A 22,893-nucleotide genomic window follows, 5' to 3' on the forward strand; every position below is an offset into this window, starting at 1 on the left:
ATTAACGAGTTAATTATCTCAGAATTCCGAGAAAAGTTTTAATGAAAAAAAAAATCTACTCTGTTTTTCTGAATTAACGACTTGAGAGCTGGATTTCATGGAAGCAAACATGTTCCATGTCCAGTTTAATCCAGTTTTATTTTGCTTTTGGTTTGAAACATTGGGAGATACTCTTGTCTTTAAGTTATATAGTATTGTTATTAGTTTGTCGACTTTGCGCAGAAATCTCAGGACTTTGCGGTTGTTCAGACGGAAAGCCCGTTCTGATCTGCTGGACATTATCTCCTTAATTCAGAAAAACAGAGCAGATGTTTTTTTCTCAAGTGAATGCATTACGCTTCCGTATATAAAATCCTAATTATATATATATATATATATATATATAATTAGGATTTTATATATATATATATATATATATATATATATATATTAATGGTGGGGAAAAAATATATTGTTGCGCTCTCTGTCGCAATAAATAATCGATAAACTGACGGCAAATATCGATATTTTATTACAACACACATAATGGATTTACGCAGTTGTCACCGCACTATTGTTCATGCACTTTAATTTGTCCAGCTGTACAGTGTTTACATTTACCATCCTAGGAGGCAGTGAGGCAAATATATACAAATCCAGTTTCTTTGTACATTGTATGAAGTTTTGGCATTGAATAAATGCATAACTACAGACGTTTTCCTTTTTATGGGTATTTTTTTCTTTCTCAGTCACATATATCGTGGTATATCGTTGATGAAATATCTTACAATATATCGAATATCATAGATCGTGTATCGTGATATTATCGTTATCGTGGGCCACATATCGTCACAGTATTGAATCGTGAGTTACCGTATCGTCCCACCCCTAATTATATATATATATATATATATATATATATATATATATATATATGATTGAGAAACTCAATTAACAGGCAATAATAATCTACTTTTGACATTAACTAATTAGTCTACAACTCTACAGAAATGATTCCCCTGACGTGAGTCATGTGATTAATGTCAACTTTAGAGCGGAAAAACGAACTAGCTAGTTGTTTAAGAAAAGAAAATTCGTTGCGAAATTGACTTGGCTATTTCATATTTAACGCTAGTTAGACCTGATGGATAAATGTGTGACAATAACTAAGCCTAAAGCTGGAGATTGTAACGTTACAGCTCGGCCTAACGTTACTCCTTCCACGTCTGACAAGGCCAAAGTTTCATCAACCGTAAACACATGTAGCTAATAACCCAGTCAGGAATTGGTTAATAAGGTGATATAAGCAGAATAAAACACATTCAAAAGTTATTATAAGCCAGGTTTAAAACTTGACACGTTAAAAAAAGGGGAAAAAAAATAAGAATTCCAAGCGGGACCTGCTCTGTTTTTCTCTCATCCTAGGGGCCGCTGGGCTAAAAAAGGTTGGGACACGTTTGCAATCAATCTGTATATTTATCTTTTACATTATTTTATCACTTAAGTTGCCATTTTAATGTGTATTTTATCATGGTTATCCCACAATCCAGATCATTTTATTTTTCTCACTACTTAGCATAAACTTGAATCTTATGAATTATTGTTTTTTGTCCTCTGATTTTTTTTTCTTTGTCTGGTAAAACAAAATACAATACAATTACAATTTCACAATTCAATATCTACAGATAGGAAATCTGCATCAATAATTATTAACTGAGAAGTGCAAGGGATTGATTTATCTCCATGGTCACAAAAAAGTAACTAAAAGGATTTACTTAAATGTGTAATTTCCCAAACTGTCATCCCCAAAACAACACATTTAAATTATAGTCTAACTTTGAAAAGAATAAAATAAAAATCTGAGAAGATGAGTGAAATGTAAGGACAAATAAAAAGCAGTTATTTGAAAAACTTTTATACCTTATGTGTCACTAAAAAATAACATAAATATAAACTTTGTGACAGAGACACATATTTTCCAGTACCATTTCAGGGAAAATAAAAACATTCCATTGTATTAACACATTTTCCTTCAATATAGAATAAGTTGTTTTCTGCCAGCGTACTCAGTGAGTGACAGGTCTGGACTGCAGATACGATGCAGTAACATAAGTGCTACCATGGTTCAAGTTCTATTTGCTGAAATAAACAATCCCAATTCTCTCCGTTTCTCTATTGGGCTTCAAAAACACAAAATGCATCAATAAAGAACAAAGAACAAGGATTGATTCAAATGAAAATGATCATTTTTAAGCAGTCACTGCAAAAGCTGTGAACAATTTACGATAACATTTGATGTTTTCACTGAATCATGACGTAGATGATCAAACTCTGACTGGAAATGAGTTGTTAGTGTGATGTTTACTGTTTTCTTTTAATTTGTAGTAACAAATAGAGTGTACAAAATAACAAATTTGGACACCTTTTTCTTTTATATTCAAAAGTAAAAGCTAAGTCTGATTCAGAATTGTGGAAAATGATGAATGAAGAAATGAAGCACAATGATTGAGACATGATGTGAAGACCAGTCGAAAGTCAGTTTTCTGAGAACTACTGTATAACAATTATGTCTCTTAAGTTTTCTCATCATTGACACTACTTTATGTACAGTCTCAGTTTCACCATCCCCAAATTAGACTGAAAACATTCCTGTAAAGTCAAACTGGCCACACACAGAGAAGCAACACAGTGTTTCTTCCTTTTTTGTTGTTGTTCTATATTTAATAAATATCTCACGAACAGCATTTAGAGAAACGTGGTATTGAAAGAAAAGGCACTTTGAAAACAACACTGTAAAGGCCTGCGTGTGGTACTTTTGGGTGTGTGAGCATAATTCAGAGGTGATTCTTGTGACGTCTCAACAAACACTCAGGCTTCAGTCCTACAGTCAAAAAAACAATAAAACCAACAACTGACAACACATGAGTTCATGGTCAACAAACAAGCGGTGAGCAAACATATTTTTGGTGTACTTGACAAAGAACACAGGAAGAGACCTGAGAGTCAAAGCAACTGCAGAAACAATAATTCATTTGTATCAAAACTACACAAATCCTTTGATTGTTCATCATAGCGACAGCTTCATCATATTACTTTTGCAGTATATATCTCTTTTTATCATAATATATTCACAATACAAATAATGATAGTTGATATCTTCCTTCATCTGATATTTGTACTTATGACAGACAACAGTAGTCAATAAAAGTCCAATAAAATCTTAAAAATATTGTTATTTTCTAAATTAGAAATTACAACCACCGCATAACGTGCTGTGATTTACCATCAGTCGCCAATTTAAGGTCAATGCTCATTATTGTTCATTAAGTTCCTATTGTTTCCTATATACACATACAGATATGACATAGCTATTATTAAACTCAGGTTCTGTCTGGTACACGAGAAATTCACACGTCAGCAACTGATCAAGCACCAGCGTAGACATTTAGAGGCTTAACAAGTTTTGCGCACGTTTTATGCATCCGGATTTTCCACCATATGTTGTTAAAATACGAGCAAAAAAAGAAATCATCTGCCCATGCCAGTTCATTGGGATGAAAAAAAGACAATCTTCTGCAAATATGCAACTTAAAAGTATATACACAAACTGTATACTGTACATCTAAAAAAAACAACAAATGCATATAAATTGTGAGTGTTAGTAAAAATAAAAGATGCAGTGGCCAGGTGATACATTATAACGATCAAGCGACAAAAACGATTTTTTGCACCACGTGCTCCCGCTGAAGCCCATGTCAGCGGGGAATCCTGCAGCTGTCAAATAGCTGGATGGGCGAGTCCACGTGAAGCCACACTGCCATCATTTGCCTTCGTATTTGGGATTGACCACAGTCGTGACAGCACTTTTGTAGATTGGATTTTCACCCTGAAAAGAACCACAAAAAACACCAAAGTTACCATCAAACTCAAAATAACTATCGAAAAAAGTCGCTTTGTGTTTGAAAATCCATCAAAACACGAGTCTCCGTTAAATACCGTACATCAAAGTGTTCCTCACACCTCACAAACCACCATGCTTGTGTGACAGCTAGGGATGGGCGGTATGGACTAAAAAATGTATCACGATCATTTCTGGCATTTATCCCGCTAACGATAAGAATGACGATGAAAAAAATACCAATTCAACTCCACCTTTGTAAATATAAATCTATCACCACATTCAGTCTTTGGAACCCCCAAATCACTGCTCTAAAAGATACTAAATACTACTAAACGTCATCAATGGGAATTTATCTTTCTTCTTTCTCATATATTTCTTTCTGGCTCGCTCGCTCCTTCCTTCCTTCTTCCTTCCTTCTTCCTTCCTTCCTTTCCTCCTGCTCTTTCCTTCCTTCTTCCCTTCCTCTTTTCTCCCTTCCTTCCTCCTTTCCTTGTTTTCTTCCTTCCTTCTCCCCTTTCCTTCCTTCCTTCCTTCCTTCCTTCCTTCCTTCCTTCCTTCCTTCCTTCCTTCCTTCCTTCCTTCCGCTCTCTCCTTCCCTTCCTCTTTTCTCCCTTCCTTCCTCTTTTCTCCCTTCCTTCCTCCTTTCCTTGTTTCCTTCCTTCCTTCCTTCCTTCCTTCCTTCCTTCCTTCCTTCCTTCCTTCCTTCCTTCCTTCCTCCCTCCCTCCCTCCCTCCTGCTCTCTCCTTCCTTCTTTCTTTCCTTGTTTCCTTCCTTCTTTCCTTGTTTTCTTCCTTCTGCTCTCTCCTTCCCTTCCTCTTTTCTCCCTTCCTTCCTCCTTTCCTCCTTTCCTTGTTTCCTTCCTTCCTTCCTTCCTTCCTTCCTTCCTTCCTTCCTTCCTTCCTTCCTTCCTTCCTTCCTTCCTTCCTTCCTTCCTTCCTTCCTTCCTTCCTTCCTCCCTCCCTCCCTCCCTCCTGCTCTCTCCTTCCTTCTTTCTTTCCTTGTTTTCTCCCTTCCTTCCTTCTTTCCTTCTTTCTTTCTTTCCTTGTTTCCTTCCTTCCTTCCTTCCTTCTTTCCTTGTTTTCTTCCTTCCTTCCTTCCTTCCTTCCTTCCTTCCTTCCTTCCTTCCTTCCTTCCTTCCTTCCTTCCTTCCTTCCTTCCTTCCTTCCTTCCTTCCTTCCTTCCTTCCTTCCTTCCTTCCTTCCTCCCTCCCTCCCTCCTGCTCTCTCCTTCCTTCTTTCTTTCCTTGTTTTCTCCCTTCCTTCCTTCTTTCTTTCTTTCCTTGTTTCCTTCCTTCCTTCCTTCCTTCTTTCCTTGTTTTCTTCCTTCCTTCCTTCCTTCCTTCCTTCCTTCCTTCCTTCCTTCCTTCCTTCCTTCCTTCCTTCCTTCCTTCCTTCCTTCCTTCCTTGTTTCCTTCCTTCCTTCCTTCCTTCCTTCCTTCCTTCACCGCAGGGAATTCTTTTGGACGGTATATCGTGAACGGTCAAATATCGCCCATTCCTAGTGACAGCCAACGTAAAACACTTACCACTTACAAGACGTATTCATCCCCACACACTGTGCTTGTGTGAGTATTGTGTTGCATTGTTGTCACGGCACACTCATGCAGTCTTTTTCAAACTCTGCAGGGACAATCTCTCATCCTACGGTACTGAATCTACGGTTTGTTAACAGCTCTATTAAAAAAAACTGCAGAAAAAAAAGTAGGAACTGACTGAAATCAGGACATATTCATTCAAATCAGCCCATGCAGGAAAATGAGAGGAGAGATACAAACTTAAAGAGCAGCAGCTTTACGTCCGTAGTTTGGGTTCTGGAACTGATTGATCGGACTCTTGTAAATGGGGTTTTCTGTCTAAAAGGTTGAAAATGAGGACAGAGCAGAGCTGAGCATGGAAATGAAGAACATCGGCACAGAAATGAATGAATGAATACAAAACATAATGCAGAGGGGGAGAGAAAGCACTGAAGTTCAGTGAGAGCGATGAAAGGAAGACAGCGAGTAATAGAAGAGATGCGGTTCAAAATGAGAATCATGTGTGCTTTATAATCGGAATGAAAGGCCTCATTGAGCAACGAGACGCCGAGCCTGTGGATACAAAAGGGCCGTGGCCTCCTTTCTCACCTAGCACATCATCCCAATTCATCGCTTACAGAGTAAAGGAAGACGAAAGCAGAAAGAAGAAATCCTTGACTGTTTGGGAGGTTGAAATATCCTAAATACCTTAAGTTTTAGTGAACTTTGCTGTAAACTCAGTCAGCTGTACCGTTTCAAAGCAATAACACAGATGTGGGAACGGAAACGTGGGAATTGCGGATTAAAAAGCACAAAACGTCAGAAGATGTGGAGCTCTGGACTCGCTCTTCTGCAATCCATTCATGAACATCGCCTCGAATATACCATAGTTTGTGTCGGACCATTTCTTTTTTTTAAACAAAATGATGATTTGTTCTACAAAGATGAAATATTTTGATGTACTGCTTCCTTCTCGTCTGGAGACCGGGTTACTCCAACGGGGATCCGCAGCTCCGGTGCAGAGGTGATTGGGGACATCTGCACCGTCACCTCCATCTTCCCGGTTGCCATGACAACCTCCTACCACTAGATGGAGCAGTCCTCCTGCACATGAAGCTGACGCTGAGACCCGGCTCTGTGTCATATTGATGTTGGCTCACGGTGGGACACAGGGCAGGAAGTAAAGGAGTAAAGGAGCAGTGGCCACTCCCCGGAAAAAGTCCCGCTATGCAGTGCATAGCATTTCCAAAGAGCTTCAGACTCCAGCCTCCAACCTTCTTTTTTTTTTCCTCTAATTTTGAGCCCAGTTCAAAAGCAACAACTTCCATCCGTTTCTGCAGCTGTGAGACTGCACGAAAACGAGACTCCTCAAAATGATTCAACATGTCTGCAGATCCCATGAAACGCTTTACAACAACAAATTACCTTTAGTCCTTCTCAGTGCACGGCTGAAACAAAGAGGCCACACTGTTTTGCACATTTTGAATGACTGAACCAAACTCCAGCCAAAACAACAATAACAGTTGTCCTTCTCGTCTTTCTCTGCCGCTCCAGACACTCACCGTGTCCCATTTGGCATTCATCTTCTCCTTCTCAAACTTGGCGAACTCCCTCCTATCGTGGATGATCATGAGCAGCTTCCAGATGAGCAGCAGGGCCAGGCCGATGAGGACGATGCCGGCGACCACGCCCAGCACGATGGGGATGATGTCCGGACCGGAGGGGCACTCTGAAACACAACAGCTTCTGTCACCATGTGAATGACAATTCAGCTATTTTTACATCCCATCCACCCCGCTCTGTAATTAACCTCCACCCTCCATCAAAATCCAGCCAGCTGCAGCTTACCCGGCTTTGATTTGATTTGATTTGAAGATTTTATTTCAAACATGCAAAAAAAGAGTACAAAAAAGTAAAAAAAAGGAATACAAATATACATAATATGTACAGCACTTGGGCAGACCTCACGGATCCACCAACATGCTTGAAACAGAGTAGGATTGAAGTAAACACTTATCCAGTCCTACCCCTTATAAAACACACATACCTACTTTAATAACTGTTCAATAAAGTGATATAATACTCAATTATATGTAAATATAAATATAGTCAAAATCAAAACAAATCAAGGCAAACAAAAGAAAACTAAACAAACGCCCAGCATTTAGTTGTGCTACTATGTATGTATGTAATAATAGAAGTAATTATAATGCATAGTATTACATTATCATTACTTTACTATAATACTACAATATAATAGAGAACAATAGACAGCAATGGTATAACAATATACTTGAATAACTATATAAGAGTAGATATGCTATATATATATATATATATATATATATATATATATATATATATATATATATATATATATATATATATATATATACACACTGGTTCATATATTTACCTCCAATTATATACATAAAAATTACTATAAATCTATATATCGACATATCTATATAGAACTATATATCAGTATATATTAATAGAGATATAGATATACAAATACTGTACGTATAATACGACTCAATATATCCATATACATACCTACATATAACATATCTATATCCATAATATACGTCTATATATCTACATTTATAGATGTAGATGGATGCTTTTGCACCACATGGACCTCCAAGAGCTGATATCTTCCTTCATCTGATATTTGTAGTTATGACAGACAACAGTAGTCAATAAAAGTCCAATAAAATCTTTAAAATATTGTTATTTTCTAAATTAGAAATTGCAACCACCGCATAACGTGCTGTGATTTACCATCAGTCGCCAATTTAAGGTCAATGCTCATTATTGTTCATTAAGTTCCTATTGTTTCCTATATACACACACAGATATGACATAGCTATTATTAAACTCAGGTTCTGTCTGGTACACGAGAAATTCACACGTCAACAGGTTTTGCGCACGTTTCCACCATATGTTGTTGTTCATTGGGATGAAAAAAAGACAATCTTCTGCAAATATGCAACTTAAAAGTATATACACAAACTGTATAGTGTACATCTAAAAAAAACAAATGCTACAGCCCTCCCACCACGCTCTGTAATTAACCTCCACCGTAACTCCAGCCGGCTGCGTTCTTACCCGGCTTTTCCACCACATGGACCTCCTTCTCCGTGTTGTTGACGGCGTACGTGTAGTAGAACCAGCAGTCGTTGGCGTCCCGCTCCTTGCAGTGCATCACCGGGTAGTTGGCGTCGTTGGGCTGGGGCAGCTTGTCCCTGTCCTTCACTTTAATCACTTTGAAGGTGCTGCACTCTTCCTCACACTTATCCTTCTTTTCTCCGGTCCCAAACGCCAGGCACTCCACACATTCTCTGGAGAAACAGACAGAGTTCTTGCTCATTACAACAAAGAAGAACTTTGGGATCTGGCTGCATCATTTGGTTTATCTATGCAAAGTTTTAGCTTTGTGATACTTCTAGGTAACTGTAAAACGCGGTATTTATGTGCATGTTTATAGCCATTATAAAAAAGGAATATCCAATGGGGGGGGGGGGTGTGTCCAAACATACCAAATTAAAAAGCAAATTAAAGGGGAAAAGGAAACAAATGAATGTATGTAACTCCGCTCTGGCTCTGCCCTCCGGACCTCATTTCCTCCTGTGCTAATGACTTCCACTTTTAAACCCTTTTTTTATTTATTTATTTTATTTATCCCATTTATTTATTTAGCTTTATTTATTTTTTTGGCTGCTGTCTCTCTCCTAAAATAACCATCATTCCAGAAAACCATCATACTCCTACACACCACACACGTGCACATATACATAAATACACTCACACACCCACACACCCACATACGCGGCCACATAGAAGAAATCTGACAGTCTTGTACTGTTTTGTTTGTCTGTTTGTTTTCTAGTTTCCCCTCTTGTCCTGTGCCTGTATGCGTTTTTGTTTTGCACATTTGTATTGTTACCCGTTTTGTACGTAAGCGTATTGCATTCACTTGAGAAAAAAAAACCTGCTCTGTTTTTCTGTATTAACCAGATACCTCACAACTTGCAAGAAGTTGTCATTCATCTTGTCATTCAGCTGGATTTCATGGAAGCAAACATGTTCCTGTCCAGTTTAATCCAGTTTTATTTTGCTTTTGGTTTGAAACATTGGGAGATACTCTTGTCTTTAAGTTATATAGATGGTATTGTTATTAGTGTTATTAGTTTGTGGACTTTGCGCAGGCACCTCAGGACTTAGCGGTTGTTCAGACGGAAAGCCCATTCTGATCTGCTGGACATTGCAACTTTTCTCCAGGATCAGTTGAACAAGTACGGCATGCTTCACGGATATAAGATGATGCATCTGAATTGCATTCAGGCTCTCAAGTGAATGACAGCTTCTTGCAGGTTGTGAGGTATCTCGTTAATTCAGAAGAACAGAGCAGATTTCTTTTCTCAAGTGAATGCAATACGCTTCCGTAGTTTGCATTAAATAAAGTAAAAAAAAAAAGAAAAAAAGCAATCTCCATCCACTGAGGCGTGGGAAGCCTCGTCCATTGAAATAAACAGGAAGTTTTGCACTTTGACTTGAAATATACATATCAGACATGAGTTGAGTCTGCTGTGTTTCGACCAACAAAAGGTCTCCAGTCATGGCCTTCAAGTGTCCAGCGTGTGAATGTTTACACTGGGGATCCTACTCCAGCAGAGTAGATGTAGATAGGACATTGGTGACTTAATTTCTTACTTGTGCTCAATACAGACTCCCGGGCAGGTGGGGCAGGCTTCACACGTGGGTCCCTGGAATTTGGGGTCCGTGCACTTGCAGCTGCCGCAGTCGCATGCTCCTCTGCCGTTGCAGATCTGGCCGTTGCTGGCGATGCACGTGCGGTTGTCCAGGGAGCAGTCGCAGGCGCTGCCGCTCCACATGGGCTCGCAGAGGCACACTCTGCACTCACAGCGTCCGTGTCCTGCAAACACCAGAGGATGGAAGCTTCAAGCAGACTTCTCGAGTAGGGCTGGGGATCGATTCAAATGTCAAGAATCGATTCGATTCCGATTCTTAAGATTCAGAATCGATTATCACCATTTGATTCGATCCGATATTGATTTGGGTTAGTGTTATTAAAAATGTTTTTTTGAGCTGTTGCCTGAATTATATGACTGTAAAATAACTAGTGAAATTATAATTTCACAATAATTATTGTGAAATAACTAAGAAATAAATAACTCAAATAGGCCTTTCAATATCCATTTAAAGAAAAAAAAAAGAAATTGCAACATCTCATGCAGTAAACAAATCATTTTAGCTTATCTAATTTATTCTGTCACCAGAAACACATATTGCCCTGAAGCACCCGGCATTTTTTAAGTCTGTCATGACAAACTGTCATGACAGGTGGTTAAAATTGGTCAATTTCGCAGATGACACCAATATTTTTTATTCGGGTGAAAACATTAAACAAGTGGAAACAGTTATAAACAAGGAAATGAAAAAACTAAAAATATGGTTTGACTGGAATAAATTATCATTAAATGTAAGTAAGACCAAGTTTATGTTATTTGGCAAATGCACAGTAAACACAAAGGTGCAAATAGAAATAGATGGGATTGAAATTGAAAGGGTGCACGAAAACACATTTCTTGGGGTTACAGTAGATGACAGACTGAGTTGGAAACCACACATCAAACAGTCCAAAGTTTCAAAAAGCATTGCAGTCATACACAAAGCAAAACAACTACTGGATCACAATTCACTTCGCACACTTTACTGTTCACTGGTCTTGCCATATTTACATTACTGTGCTGAGATTTGGGGAAATAATTACAAAACTTCATTACAGTCACTCACCATCCTACAGAAAAGAGCAATAAGGACTATTCATAAGGTCAAATACTTGGAACACACAAATCCACTTTTTATACAATCAAAATTACTGAAATTCACTGGCATCATATCTTACCAAACAGCAATCATCATGTATAAAGCAAAAAACAGACAATTACCAGAAAATATCCAAAATGTATTTAGGAATCGGGAGGGAGGGTATCAGTTAAGAGGGAAACATAACTTCAAAATCTTAAACATACGAACAACCTTGAAAGGTTTCTGTATATCTATTACCGGTGTCAAGCTATGGAACAACCTAAGTGAGGAACTCAAACAAAGTCCAAACATCCAACAGTTCAAGAAAATGTACAAAAATATGTTGTTTAAAGGGTACGAAGGATAAAGTTCATGTATGATTATTGTTTATTATCATTCATTTGATATGGCATGGTGATGAGAGGCAGAGAAGCCTGTGTGTGTGTGTGTGTATGTGTGGGTATATATATGTGTATATGTATATGTGTGCATGTATGTGTATATGTATGTGTGTATGTATATACAGTGTATATGTGTGTGTATATATATATATATATATATATATATATATATATATATATATATATATATATATATATATATATATATTTTTTTTTTATTTTAGACAAAGGGGTGAGAGCTAATAAGCTATGCTTCTTCTCACTCCTTTTCGAATATGTCATTTATTTTCGGTTTTTCTATGCTTTATTATTTTGCTTCCTGGCATATTCGGAATAAACAGTACAAATGTGAAATGTGAAACTGTGTCCGATAACAGAGAAACCAAATAAGCTATAGTAAATATAGATAATATGAACTTCATTAAACTAATATAACATTTTGAAATTTAAGCTGAAATATCCAGCATTTTCTCTAAACAAAAGTTCATTTAGTTCAGGAGTTTTCAAAACCAGCACTCTGTTAATGCTTTGACCCCATGTTCATTGTTTGATAGTTTCACACCACGCGCATGTGTGAATTAAATGACTACTGGGATTAAAGTTCACCGGGCGAAAATGTAATGATGAAAAAAAAAAAAAAAAAAATCGATCTTTTGACATACGAATCGATATTAAGGAATTAATATGAGAATCGATTTAGAATCGGAAAAATACATTTTTTCAACACAGGCCTACTCTGAAGTTAAACCTGAGTTAAGCCTGCAGGCTGAAATCTTAAATTAGGAGACACATCTTAGTTTTCTTAGATATTTACCTCCACATAGCTTGTTTCCTGAACGGTCGCAGTTGAAGTTGTCACACTCGCAGTACTGGCCGCTGTACCTCTCCTCCGGGTTGTCTCTCTTCTTGCACTCACACGTGCCGCACACGCATTCGCCGTTGTTGCTGCAGATGTCGGTGCTGTTCTCTTTGCGGCAGGTGCGGTCCATGTCCTCTGTGGCCACTTCGTTGCTGCTGCACTCACACTGTCTGCCCACCCGGCCTTCATTACACCTGATGGGAGGGAAAGGTTGGGATTCGGAGGTGATTTGGTGACAGCGTGAACAAAAATGTGAGGAAAAAGTTGAAAAGGGCTTACTTGCAGGCTCCACACTCATAGGTCCCGTTACCAAAGTGACACTTTGGACTGTTTATAATACCCTCCTTGTGGCATTCGCACTCACAGATGAAGTTCAGGGTAACTTCCACCTCTTCCGTGAACCCCAGAGGCTTTATCTTAATGGTCTCAGACTTGCCTTCTTTTGGACAGCCCTTAGACGTGATGCTAATGTTGAATTTGACCTGGGAATAAAGGAATAACGGCCAAATTCATTAAACTTCATTAAAAAGTAACTCAGTTAGTAACTCAGTTACTTAGACCAAAAAGTAATGAGTTACTATGAAAAGTAACTTTAGTTACTTAAAAAAAAAACATTTAAAAAACTCCCATTACTGCCCCTCTAGTCTTCATTTCAGCAGGTACTGTATGGAGAATAATACTAACTGTTGATCAACTTGACAGTTTCAATTAATTTGCATTTACATCACTGTAATCTGCTAAGCATTATGGTCTGTACAAACAAATCTGACACAAACACAAAGCTATTTTTAAATGGCAATTTATTTAAGTCAGCCATAAACTGAACAAACGCAGGATTTCTCACGGGAAATCAGATCAGACAGATTCGAATTACTGTTTGTGGCCGTGGATAGAACTCTCAGACAGAGTTTACATTTCACTGAAATGTGTTTGCCATTGTGTTGCTCGACAAAACCAAAATACTGTAATGACAATATCTCCATGTTGCGAAACTCTCCTTGCTCTCGTGGCTCGCCGTGACCGGTCATGTTTCTGAATGGACACACACACACACACCCCCACTACGTTTCCTTTGGTCTCGTGTGGGGAAAAAAAGCTTCACTGTAGCCAGAAATAATGGAGTAACGCACCGTAACGCACCTGAATTTAAAAAGTAATGCGTTAGAGTATTAGTTACCACCAAAACTAACGGCGTTACTGTAACGCGTTACTAAATAACACGTTAGTCCCAACACTGCCCGCCGGTACCTGTCAGTTCCTTACGGAGACCCACAAGCTAACCGGGCTTAGTGGGGTTTTCAGCTGGATGAACTCTCTCAACTGAGGTTTCCACAGCCAGATATGATGCCCTCCACCGTTCACGTTACACTGGAGCTGAGAGATGAAGATGTTTCTGACAGGTTCCTCTGCCAGATGCTCCCAGCAGAACCCTCACCGGCGGGTCTGTCCAGCATCGGTCCCTGCCACCGAGCAAAGCTGCTCCCTTCACCAAAACAAAGGGCTTGAACTGCCATCTTACGGCGGTGGAGGGTTAGCGTGTTTGCTGTTGTGGACCCGTTACGTAACGACGGGAGAGATTTACAGAGGTTGGCCTCCGAGGCTGTAAACTGCTTTCATTATCCATAACAGCATTTGGTTTTTTATGTACTGTAAGCTCCCTGTTGTTCTGGTGGGAGGTCGTGAGCCTGAAGGTTGTTTTCGGTGAATGGGATGTTGAACTTCTTGCATTTTACTTTTGGCTCAGCTTCACTCACGCACAAGAAAAAAAAAAGAAAAGATCCCACACTAAGTGCAAATGTCTTCTGTTGGTTAAAGACACCTGTGGCCGGCGTGTGGAAGTGAAAACAAGACAACAGTCATGAATGATGTCCTACTTGCCAAGGAGGCAGCAGACTGGTTCCAGTCCGAGCCAAGCCCTTGTTCATTTGGCTGCTAACAGCTAACAACTGCTCAACTCTCTTTGCTACATCACAAATGGAGCTCTTGGTTCCGACCGAGGCAGGTTTACATGCCCGCCACTAATGAGATGGATTTCTGTGGCTCTGTGGGCCCAAACCCAAGCAAAACAGGCAACTGAGAAAACCAAACTGGCGCTTGGTTCAACCAAACTAATCGACACAGGTTTAAAGTGTGATTAGAGCAAAGTGTTGCAAAAAAAGCTAAGAAAATCAAAATGGAATTGTAAATTAACTTGATTATGAATGATACAAGAAAGACTTGATCCCTTAAGTGGGGTGCTGAGATCAGAGCACTGAACAGGGAGCAAACAAAACCAGATATTTTCAATATTACGGGTCTTAAAAGGGGACCTATTATAAAAAACTGTTTTTTTCTTGCTTTAACATATATAAAGTTGTCTCCCCTCAGCCTGACAACTCAGAGAAGGAGGAAAGCAACCAAATTCTGCAGTGTCTGTACAGCCGCCCGGATGATCCATCCAGTGTGATGTGGATCTACGAGCCAATAAGATTCTGCTCCCGTTGTTACGTAACCAAAATGCAATTTACATCGGTTGGCCTCCGATGTGTGAAACCACGCCTACAACTAACTCCACCGGCCGGAGCTTCCGCCATTTTTTCTTAGCGGTGTATCGCGTCATTCAGGCAGCCAATCAGCACAGAGCCTCATTGTCATAGCCCCGCCCACTCAGAATCCTGCATAGATAATGAGGTTAGAGAATGGGAAGATAAAGACATGGCTCAGAGGCTGAATTTCTAATTTATTTAGAAAAAACAATCAAAAGCTTGTTTTTAAGACATTCAAGGCCTGTTTAAAATAGGTATTAGATGCCATAATAGGTCCCCTTTAAATCAAATAAAGTTTCAGTCCAACATTGTGGAACGGCCTGTAACTTAAAATGCTTTTTATTCAATTAATTTCTAACTAATTTAATTTCAAGCTCATTTTATACCTTATAATGTTTAATCTCAGTTAAAGAGACAGAATTCAGAAACAGAAGCAGAACAGTAACAGAAAAGACGTCTCACCTCGTCTCCGATGGAGATGTTGGAGCACTTGCGTCCACTTTCCCCTTCACTAACCACGCCGTTCTTGCAGTGGGACGTGTACGCGATGGTCACTCCCTCTGGCAGCTTGCTGTTCTCCAGGATCACTTCTGACGAGAGGGACTGCCAGAGCCCAGGGACGACAAGATGAGTGTTGTTAGTTCCTGCACCGGAATGCCATCTGGGAGCTTTGTTTTGACAACATGTGTAAAATAAACGGCTCAGCATGAGCGCCGAAGAAAAATGTGTGTTTGGAAAAGGCCTGGACTGTTTCAGCTCAGTCAGAATGGCACACGTCCAGATGGAGTTCACGACAGGAGCTGATCGCATGAGCAGTCTTAGAGGGGAAAACTACAAGTAGACAAACTTCACAACGTACTCACATTGTAGGCGTCTATGATAAGGTTGATCACGTTGCTGGAGTTGGCAGACAGAGTCCCGACTGCGGACTTTGGTATCAGGTTTTTCAGCTCCTGAAGACAGACAGAGGTTCAGAAAGGAGCTCTGCTGTCTGGAAGCAGCACAGTGTCAACAATACTTGATTTGATTTTTGATTTGAAGATTTTATTTCAAACATGCATGTTAAAATAGAGTACAAAAAAGTAAAAAAACAGAATATATATATATATATATATATATATATATATATATATATATATATATATATATATATATATATATATACACACATACACACACAGAGCCGTCTGGGAGATTTGCAAGGCCCTGTGCGAAATGGCCGGGGGGGGGCCCTCGCGTGCGCTATGCTCACGCGTGCAAAAGTTTTGGGTTTTTCGGTTCGGATCGGGTGTCTATATGCACAATTTTAACTCTCCAATTAGCAAAATACTGGATACCTTCCCCTGCCTCATCATCATCTCTTGCCTCGACGCAGGGCCCCACGGCTGCTTGAGACCTGGTCGGATCGGTGATTTTTGTAACAAATTTATCAAACGAGCCTTTCAGAGAGGCATTAAACTCTTCATCCTCATTAATCTCTTTTCTTTAGTTTTTTTCTTTTTTCATCACCTGATGGAAATTTCCTGAATCTGTCTCGTTCTCTCGACATTGTGTGACAGTTTGTTCCAACTCCACCTGTCTGGATCAGAGCAGCTTGTGTCTGCGCTTGGTCTGACGCAGTTGTATTGAACAACAGACACATGCATCATTGCACATATATTTATTGATATGCACAGACTAGTACACATTTAGAAAGTAATGGAACGTGACTGTTGATATTTATAAGGGAAAAAAGGAAAAAAAATGTGAAAAAAAAAAATTGAGAAAAAAAAAAAAAAAAAAACGCCCATAGCGCGAGGCCCCTTGGGGCGCGAGGCCCCGTGCGTTCGCACGGTTCGCACACCCCTTGCGGCGGCCCTGTATATATATATATATATATATATATGTACAGCACTTGGGCAGACCTCACAGATCCACCAACATGCTCCAAACAGAGTAGGATTGAAGTAAACACTTATCCAGTCCTACCCCTGAATCTTAAATATATTCTTACATATAACAAGAGTTTCAATAAACTTACTTATAAAACACACATACCTACTTTAATAACTGTTCTATACAGTGATATAATACTCAATTATATGTATATAAATATAGTCAAAATCAAAGCAAATCAAAGCAAACAAAACAAACGCCCAGCGTTTAATTTTGTTACTATGTATGTATGTACTAATAGAAGTAATTATAATGCATAGTATTACAATATCATTACTTTACTATAATACTACAATATAATGTAGAACCATAGACAGCAATGGTATAACAATATACTTGAATAACTATATAAGAGTAGATATGCGTTATATACTGGTTCATATATTTACCAATATATACAATATATATATATATATATATATATATATATATATATATATATATATATATATATATATATATTTATATTAAATAAAAAAATATATAAAATAAATATTTATATATACAATAAATATAATATATTTTCCAATTATATACATAAAAATTACTATAAATCTATATATCGACATATCTACATATAACTATGAATCAATATATATTAATAGAGATATAGATATATAAATACTGTATGTATACTGTACGTATAATACAAATATATCTATATACATACCTACATATAACATATCTATATCCATAATATACGTCTATATATCTACATATTAATTAATGTACATATCTACATGTTTATTCACATCTGTATTTTGAATAGAATGTTAGAATAGAATGTACTGAACACAGCCGTTTAAACAGACTACATAACAACATTACAAATGAGGCTTTAGACGGGGGATAGACCCCACCTGGTAAACGGGCTGGAACTCCTCTGTGACGGCGAAGATGGTCTGGATGTTGTTGTCACTCAGCTTCTGGACCAGGTGAGCGATGGAGGGATAGTCCTGAAAAGAAAAGATGCAGGGAGAGTCAAACTTCCATCCTACCACAAGGCACCTCTGAGAAGTGTCTGGCCCGCTCCAACACTCTTACGTAATAGTGGCTCATTGTGTAAATGTTGTTCTCCAAGTGACACTTTCCGTCGTTAGGCAGAACGATGCCCCCCAGTTTGCCGTCTCCAGCGAAGTGGAAGCCAGCGTCGGTGGAGAAAACCAGCAGACGAGTCACATTCCTCCAGCCGATCTGCTCCTATTAGGACATAAAACCATCTCAGTGGAGAGTTATGGGCTGAAAACATCACACTGACACTCTGAAAACCACATTTCAGTGTTTGGTGGGTTTGAGAGTGTAAAATGAACACCAAAAGCTTCAGATTATCATTTAAACATTTAGTTTAACACCAACCCATAAAATACAAATTTGGAAATATGTCGGGTTTTGAAATTAACTGGTCCAAATCTGCTCTTCTACATCTGAATCATTCTGCCAAACAATCTCTTCTTCCAGCTAACATTCCTGTAGTACAACAGTGTAAATATTTAGGAATTGAAATGTTTCCCTCTTTAAATCAGATCATTAGGTATAATTATTGTCATGCCCGGTGGAATAGTCTCCCTATTTCCTCTGTATCTTGGCGCATGTTAGAAACTGGTATAGGAAATCTCTGGGCAAAGATATCCTTTTTATTAATATGTCCAACAACCAATGTCAGTTATGTTTCAGTCCCATTATTTCTCATCTGGGGAAGATGATTAGCAGAAACAAACTGCCATATCTCTTGCAACTGGCACACTTTTTCTCCAATATTTAATAATAAAGCACTCGTGATTGGTGGAAGAACTAAAAGTATCTCTGCTCCCCAATGGGAACATCACGGTGTCCACTATCTTAAAGACATTTATAATGACCCAGCACTACTTTATTTTTCTGATATCAAGGATGCATTTGATCTGCCAGGTTCCGCCTTTTTCTTTTATCTGCAGTTGAGAGCAGCACTCAGGGCTCATGGTGTCCCCTGGCAAAGCTCTTTACCTGCTCTTTAAACATCCCTAAGGGGATGTTATTTAAGATCTATCATTTTCTGCTGGTTACAGACCTTGTTACACTCCCGATAGAAAGGGTTTGGAAGAAAGACTGTCTTAATATAAGTCAAGATGTTGTATGGGAGGATGTGTGGTTCAGCATTCCTGAAACATCTTGCAACTCAGACCATCAGCACATTCATTTCAACTTTTTATACAGAACATACTTTACCCCTGTTAGACTTCATCATATGGAGGTCATTAATAACCGTACATGCAATCTGTGCTCTTTACAGGCTCACAGCACTTTTATGGCGCTTTTCCACTAGTACCTACTCAGCCCGACTCGACTCACCTCAGTTTGGTTCTTTTCCACTAGGGGTCTAACGTACCGAGTAGATACTTTTCTGTAACTATTCTGCTGAGGTTCTAAGCTGCTGAGTCAGCTGTATCTGACATCATCACACTACAGGACACCGATTGGTCGGGGGGTTGGAGTCAGACGTCTAAGTCAGGATGTGACATCAGCGAAAGAGCAACTCGCGGCTTCTTGTCCATTTTATTCGACCAGCAATGGCAGCAAAAGTCTGTTTCATGATCCAACTCTGAGGTGCAGATGTTCATAAACCTGGTGCTGAGGAGAGAATTAAAAAGGGATCTAGACGGCGATAAGGAACGACCAGATCCACCAGGAGCTCTGTCTCTTCATAGCTGCTCACGGCTCCAGCTGACTTTTCAGCAGCGCAGAGACAAACTAACAAAAAAAAAAAGCGTAGCCACTTGAAGCTTCTCTCACTCTCATTTTCTAACTTGATATCAAACACAAACCACAGATCCAGCAGCACATCTATCATCTCCTCCAGGTTCTACATCTTTAGTGTTGTTGGCTTCTTCGTTTAGATCAACAATCAAATACGTCACAGCAGCTTCACTCCAACCTCCTACTTCTGATCTGGGTGCTGAATTGTTATGGAAAAGAAACTTGGCCGAGTTGAGTCGAGCCGAGTAGGTACTAGCGGAAAAGCGCCATTATTCACATGTTTTGGGACTGCCCTCCCGTTGGTCAATTCTGGAGCAATGTTGCGTCCAAACTGTCTGATTTGCTAAAAATAACGTTACCTGTGTCTATATGCGTGTTGGTTCTGAATGACGTATCCATTCTAAATCTTTAGTCAAGGCCTGGATCCTCTCCCTTCTGGACGTTGTGTATCTGGAGCTCTCCACAGCCCGGATCAATGGTGCTAGTGAGCGTATTCTAGATTCTTGGCGTTGTACTGCTGATTTGCTAAAAGACATGCTGTGATTTTCTCATAATTTTCTGTGACTAGCGCTTTCATTTTGTGTTCCCCGTTGTCTGGTTCCCTCTGTCTTGTCTGTCTCGTCTTATATGTTGGTGTATTTGTATGTCGTGTATACTTTTCATTTTTTTTATTTATTTATTTTTTACATTATTACTAGGCCTGTGTTGAAAAAAAAAAACGATTTTCCAATTCTAAATCGATTCTCATATTAATTCCTATAAATCGATTCGTATGTCTACATTTTCACCTGGTGAACTTTAATCCCAGTAGTCATGTCATTAAATTCACACATGCGCTGTTGCACTGTTACAATTTCTTTCTTTTTGCACTTAAATGGATATTAATTCAAAGGCATATTTGAGTTATTTATTTCTTAGTTATTTATTTCATGCAAATAACTTTTTGTATTTTTTTATGCGCAAAAAAGTAATGTTTTGTTGGACAGAACAATATCTACTGCCATGTTTTCGCCTTTAAATATGTTTAAAAGTATGAAATCATTAAAGTTTTCAGTTATAATTGCATAAATTGTCTATATTTCATTGCTTTATATACTTTCTTGGGGTTACATTTGCATAAAATGCTAAAAACCAAATTCTCAAAAATTTAAAACCCGAAAAAAACAGAAAATAGAAATACTAAAAGCGGAATGTGGGAAAAAATAAAACCGATTTCATGCCTCCTCTGTTTGCTGCCCTGGATCTGTTTGGTAATTCTGCCACACAATGTTTCTGAAAGCAGTTCTATCAGCACATAAACACCATCAGGGGACGTACTGAGGGACAGGCTGAACCTGAGTGTGTGAGTGTGTGAGTGTGTGAGTGTGTGAGTGTGTGAGTGTGTGAGTGTGTGAGTGTGTGAGTGTGTGAGTGTGTGGTTCTTACCCCGCACACGGCCACCTGCATGATGGCGTCGAATCCCCCCTCGGGGGAGTCCAGGTTCCCGGAGATGTGCTGCTGGCCCACCAGCGTGTTGAACAGCTTGCCGTCGCTGGTCAGCTTCAGCACGTTCTTGTAGCTGAAGGGGCTGGTGCAGTTCTGGTCCCCCGTGCAGGGGTTCAGCAGCTTGGCCGGGGTGGTGCTGATGTAGGGCATGACCGTCTTCTCCACGAATGACCCGAAACCTTGGCAACAAAGGCATAGTCAGAATACCACTCTCAGTGGATGAAGATAGCAACAAACAAGTCATCCCTCGCTCAGTCAGCTTGATTCATGCAACAATGTAAGCAGACATGGTTCAGCGTGCAGCTGTGGACCACGTCAACCAGGTTCCTCTGCTACAAGTTATAGTCATAGGAGGAAGAAAAAGTACATTGTCCTTCAATTCAAAGGTTCTACATATCATAAGCTGATGGCTCCACCTTCAGCAACAATAAACTGGAGCAACAAGTCACGTTCTGAGTGATGGTGAAGGTTTCTCCCATTGACTGTGTTTAAAACCCGAATATTGGCAATAACCCGAATTTGCACGGCCATGTAAACACCAATAAGCCCTTTGAATAACCTGAATTTGCTCATATTCGGGTTTTTAAAAACCTGAATATGACCCCTGGTTTACTCCTTTTAAAACCTGAATATTTGGTCATGTATAGCCTAACGTGATATCCCCATCAAACGGAACATGAATTTGTTTTCTGCACATGCTCTGTTCACAAGGAATCCTGGTCTTTTGAGTCCAGGAAGTTCTTATAAACACGGAGAAACCAAGACCAGGAGGAGACTAATCACTTCATAAATATAATGAAGGATATGAACATTTCTGCATTTGTAGACGGTAGAAAGTACCGGGATAGTGAGATTTACAAGAAGGTGAGAGAAAAGTTGCGCGAAGCAGCATTTGTTTTGAATTTGGATACAGGAAGAAGAAGCGGAAATGACGGTCATTGCGTCATCACGTTCTCCGTGCGTCGCTGGTTTGATCCAGATATCCCAAATGATTAATTACCATGTATACAGGAATAACCCTGTTTGCTTACGCAAACTGAACTTTGAGAGAAGACTTCAAAATAGTGTACTTTGTGTTAATGCTTAAGGAGGATCTCGGGGGATCTAGGAGGATCGAGGAGGATCGTGTCTTCTGTCTAACATGGTGTCGATGTGCCAAGGACTGGTAACCCAACAGAAGGGAACCAAAACCCAGTGCAGTACGGTATGATCTTGTTTTGTCACGATCTCAAACTTTTGATGGTGGAAATACAGGAAATTGTGTACTTTTCCTGTGTTCCAGCATTTCAGCTGGGATGGATCCGGCCTTTGACCGAGTCAGTGCAAAAATCTACATTCAGTCCCAGATTTGCTGCTGTGTGGCGGAGCGTTGTCCTGTTGGACGACATGCTGGCTCAGTTTCAGCCGTTGGACAGATGACTTCACATTTGACTCTGAATGTTTTGGCAAACAGAGATGTTTATGGCCCTGTAACTGAGAAACGAGGCCAACTCATCACGGTTACGTGCTCGATAGATGGCGTGAGGAGTTTTGCTAATATGGCGTGTTTCATTTTCTCTAGATGTGGTGCACATATTGACCAAACATATGTGCTTTCTCACTCGTCAGTCCAAAGAACATTCAAGATGATTTATTGTTTATTCAGAAAAAAACTCAGCAAACCTAAGACACATGTTCCTTTAGGCGAAGAGAAGCTTTCTCTGGCACATTTCTGTGAAATTTACAAT

The 22,893-nt window shown here is 39.3% G+C and overlaps 1 protein-coding gene across 2 annotated transcripts in view; it reads right to left on the reverse strand.

The window, feature by feature from the left end:
- Positions 1-1,882: 1,882 nt before the first annotated feature.
- itgb1a (integrin, beta 1a) overlaps positions 1,883-22,893 on the reverse strand; it is a 48,877-nt gene continuing 27,866 nt past the window's right edge. Inside the window, exons 6-17 of one of the 2 annotated variants that reach the window (XM_061713932.1) lie at positions 21,107-21,345; positions 17,993-18,148; positions 17,809-17,904; positions 15,877-15,966; positions 15,476-15,616; positions 12,768-12,970; positions 12,444-12,682; positions 10,110-10,332; positions 8,505-8,737; positions 6,956-7,122; positions 5,655-5,732; positions 1,883-3,865 (exon numbers count right to left, since the gene is read on the reverse strand). In XM_061713932.1, the coding sequence (XP_061569916.1) occupies positions 5,655-5,732; positions 6,956-7,122; positions 8,505-8,737; positions 10,110-10,332; positions 12,444-12,682; positions 12,768-12,970; positions 15,476-15,616; positions 15,877-15,966; positions 17,809-17,904; positions 17,993-18,148; positions 21,107-21,345 (1,865 nt within the window). In that variant the 3' untranslated portion in view covers positions 1,883-3,865. The remainder of the gene's footprint in view (positions 3,866-5,654; positions 5,733-6,955; positions 7,123-8,504; positions 8,738-10,109; positions 10,333-12,443; positions 12,683-12,767; positions 12,971-15,475; positions 15,617-15,876; positions 15,967-17,808; positions 17,905-17,992; positions 18,149-21,106; positions 21,346-22,893) is intronic. The other variant, XM_061713933.1, reaches the window with a different exon arrangement.

Source organism: Cololabis saira, chromosome 22, assembly GCF_033807715.1.
Source record: "Cololabis saira isolate AMF1-May2022 chromosome 22, fColSai1.1, whole genome shotgun sequence".
Lineage (NCBI taxonomy): Eukaryota > Metazoa > Chordata > Actinopteri > Beloniformes > Belonidae > Cololabis > Cololabis saira.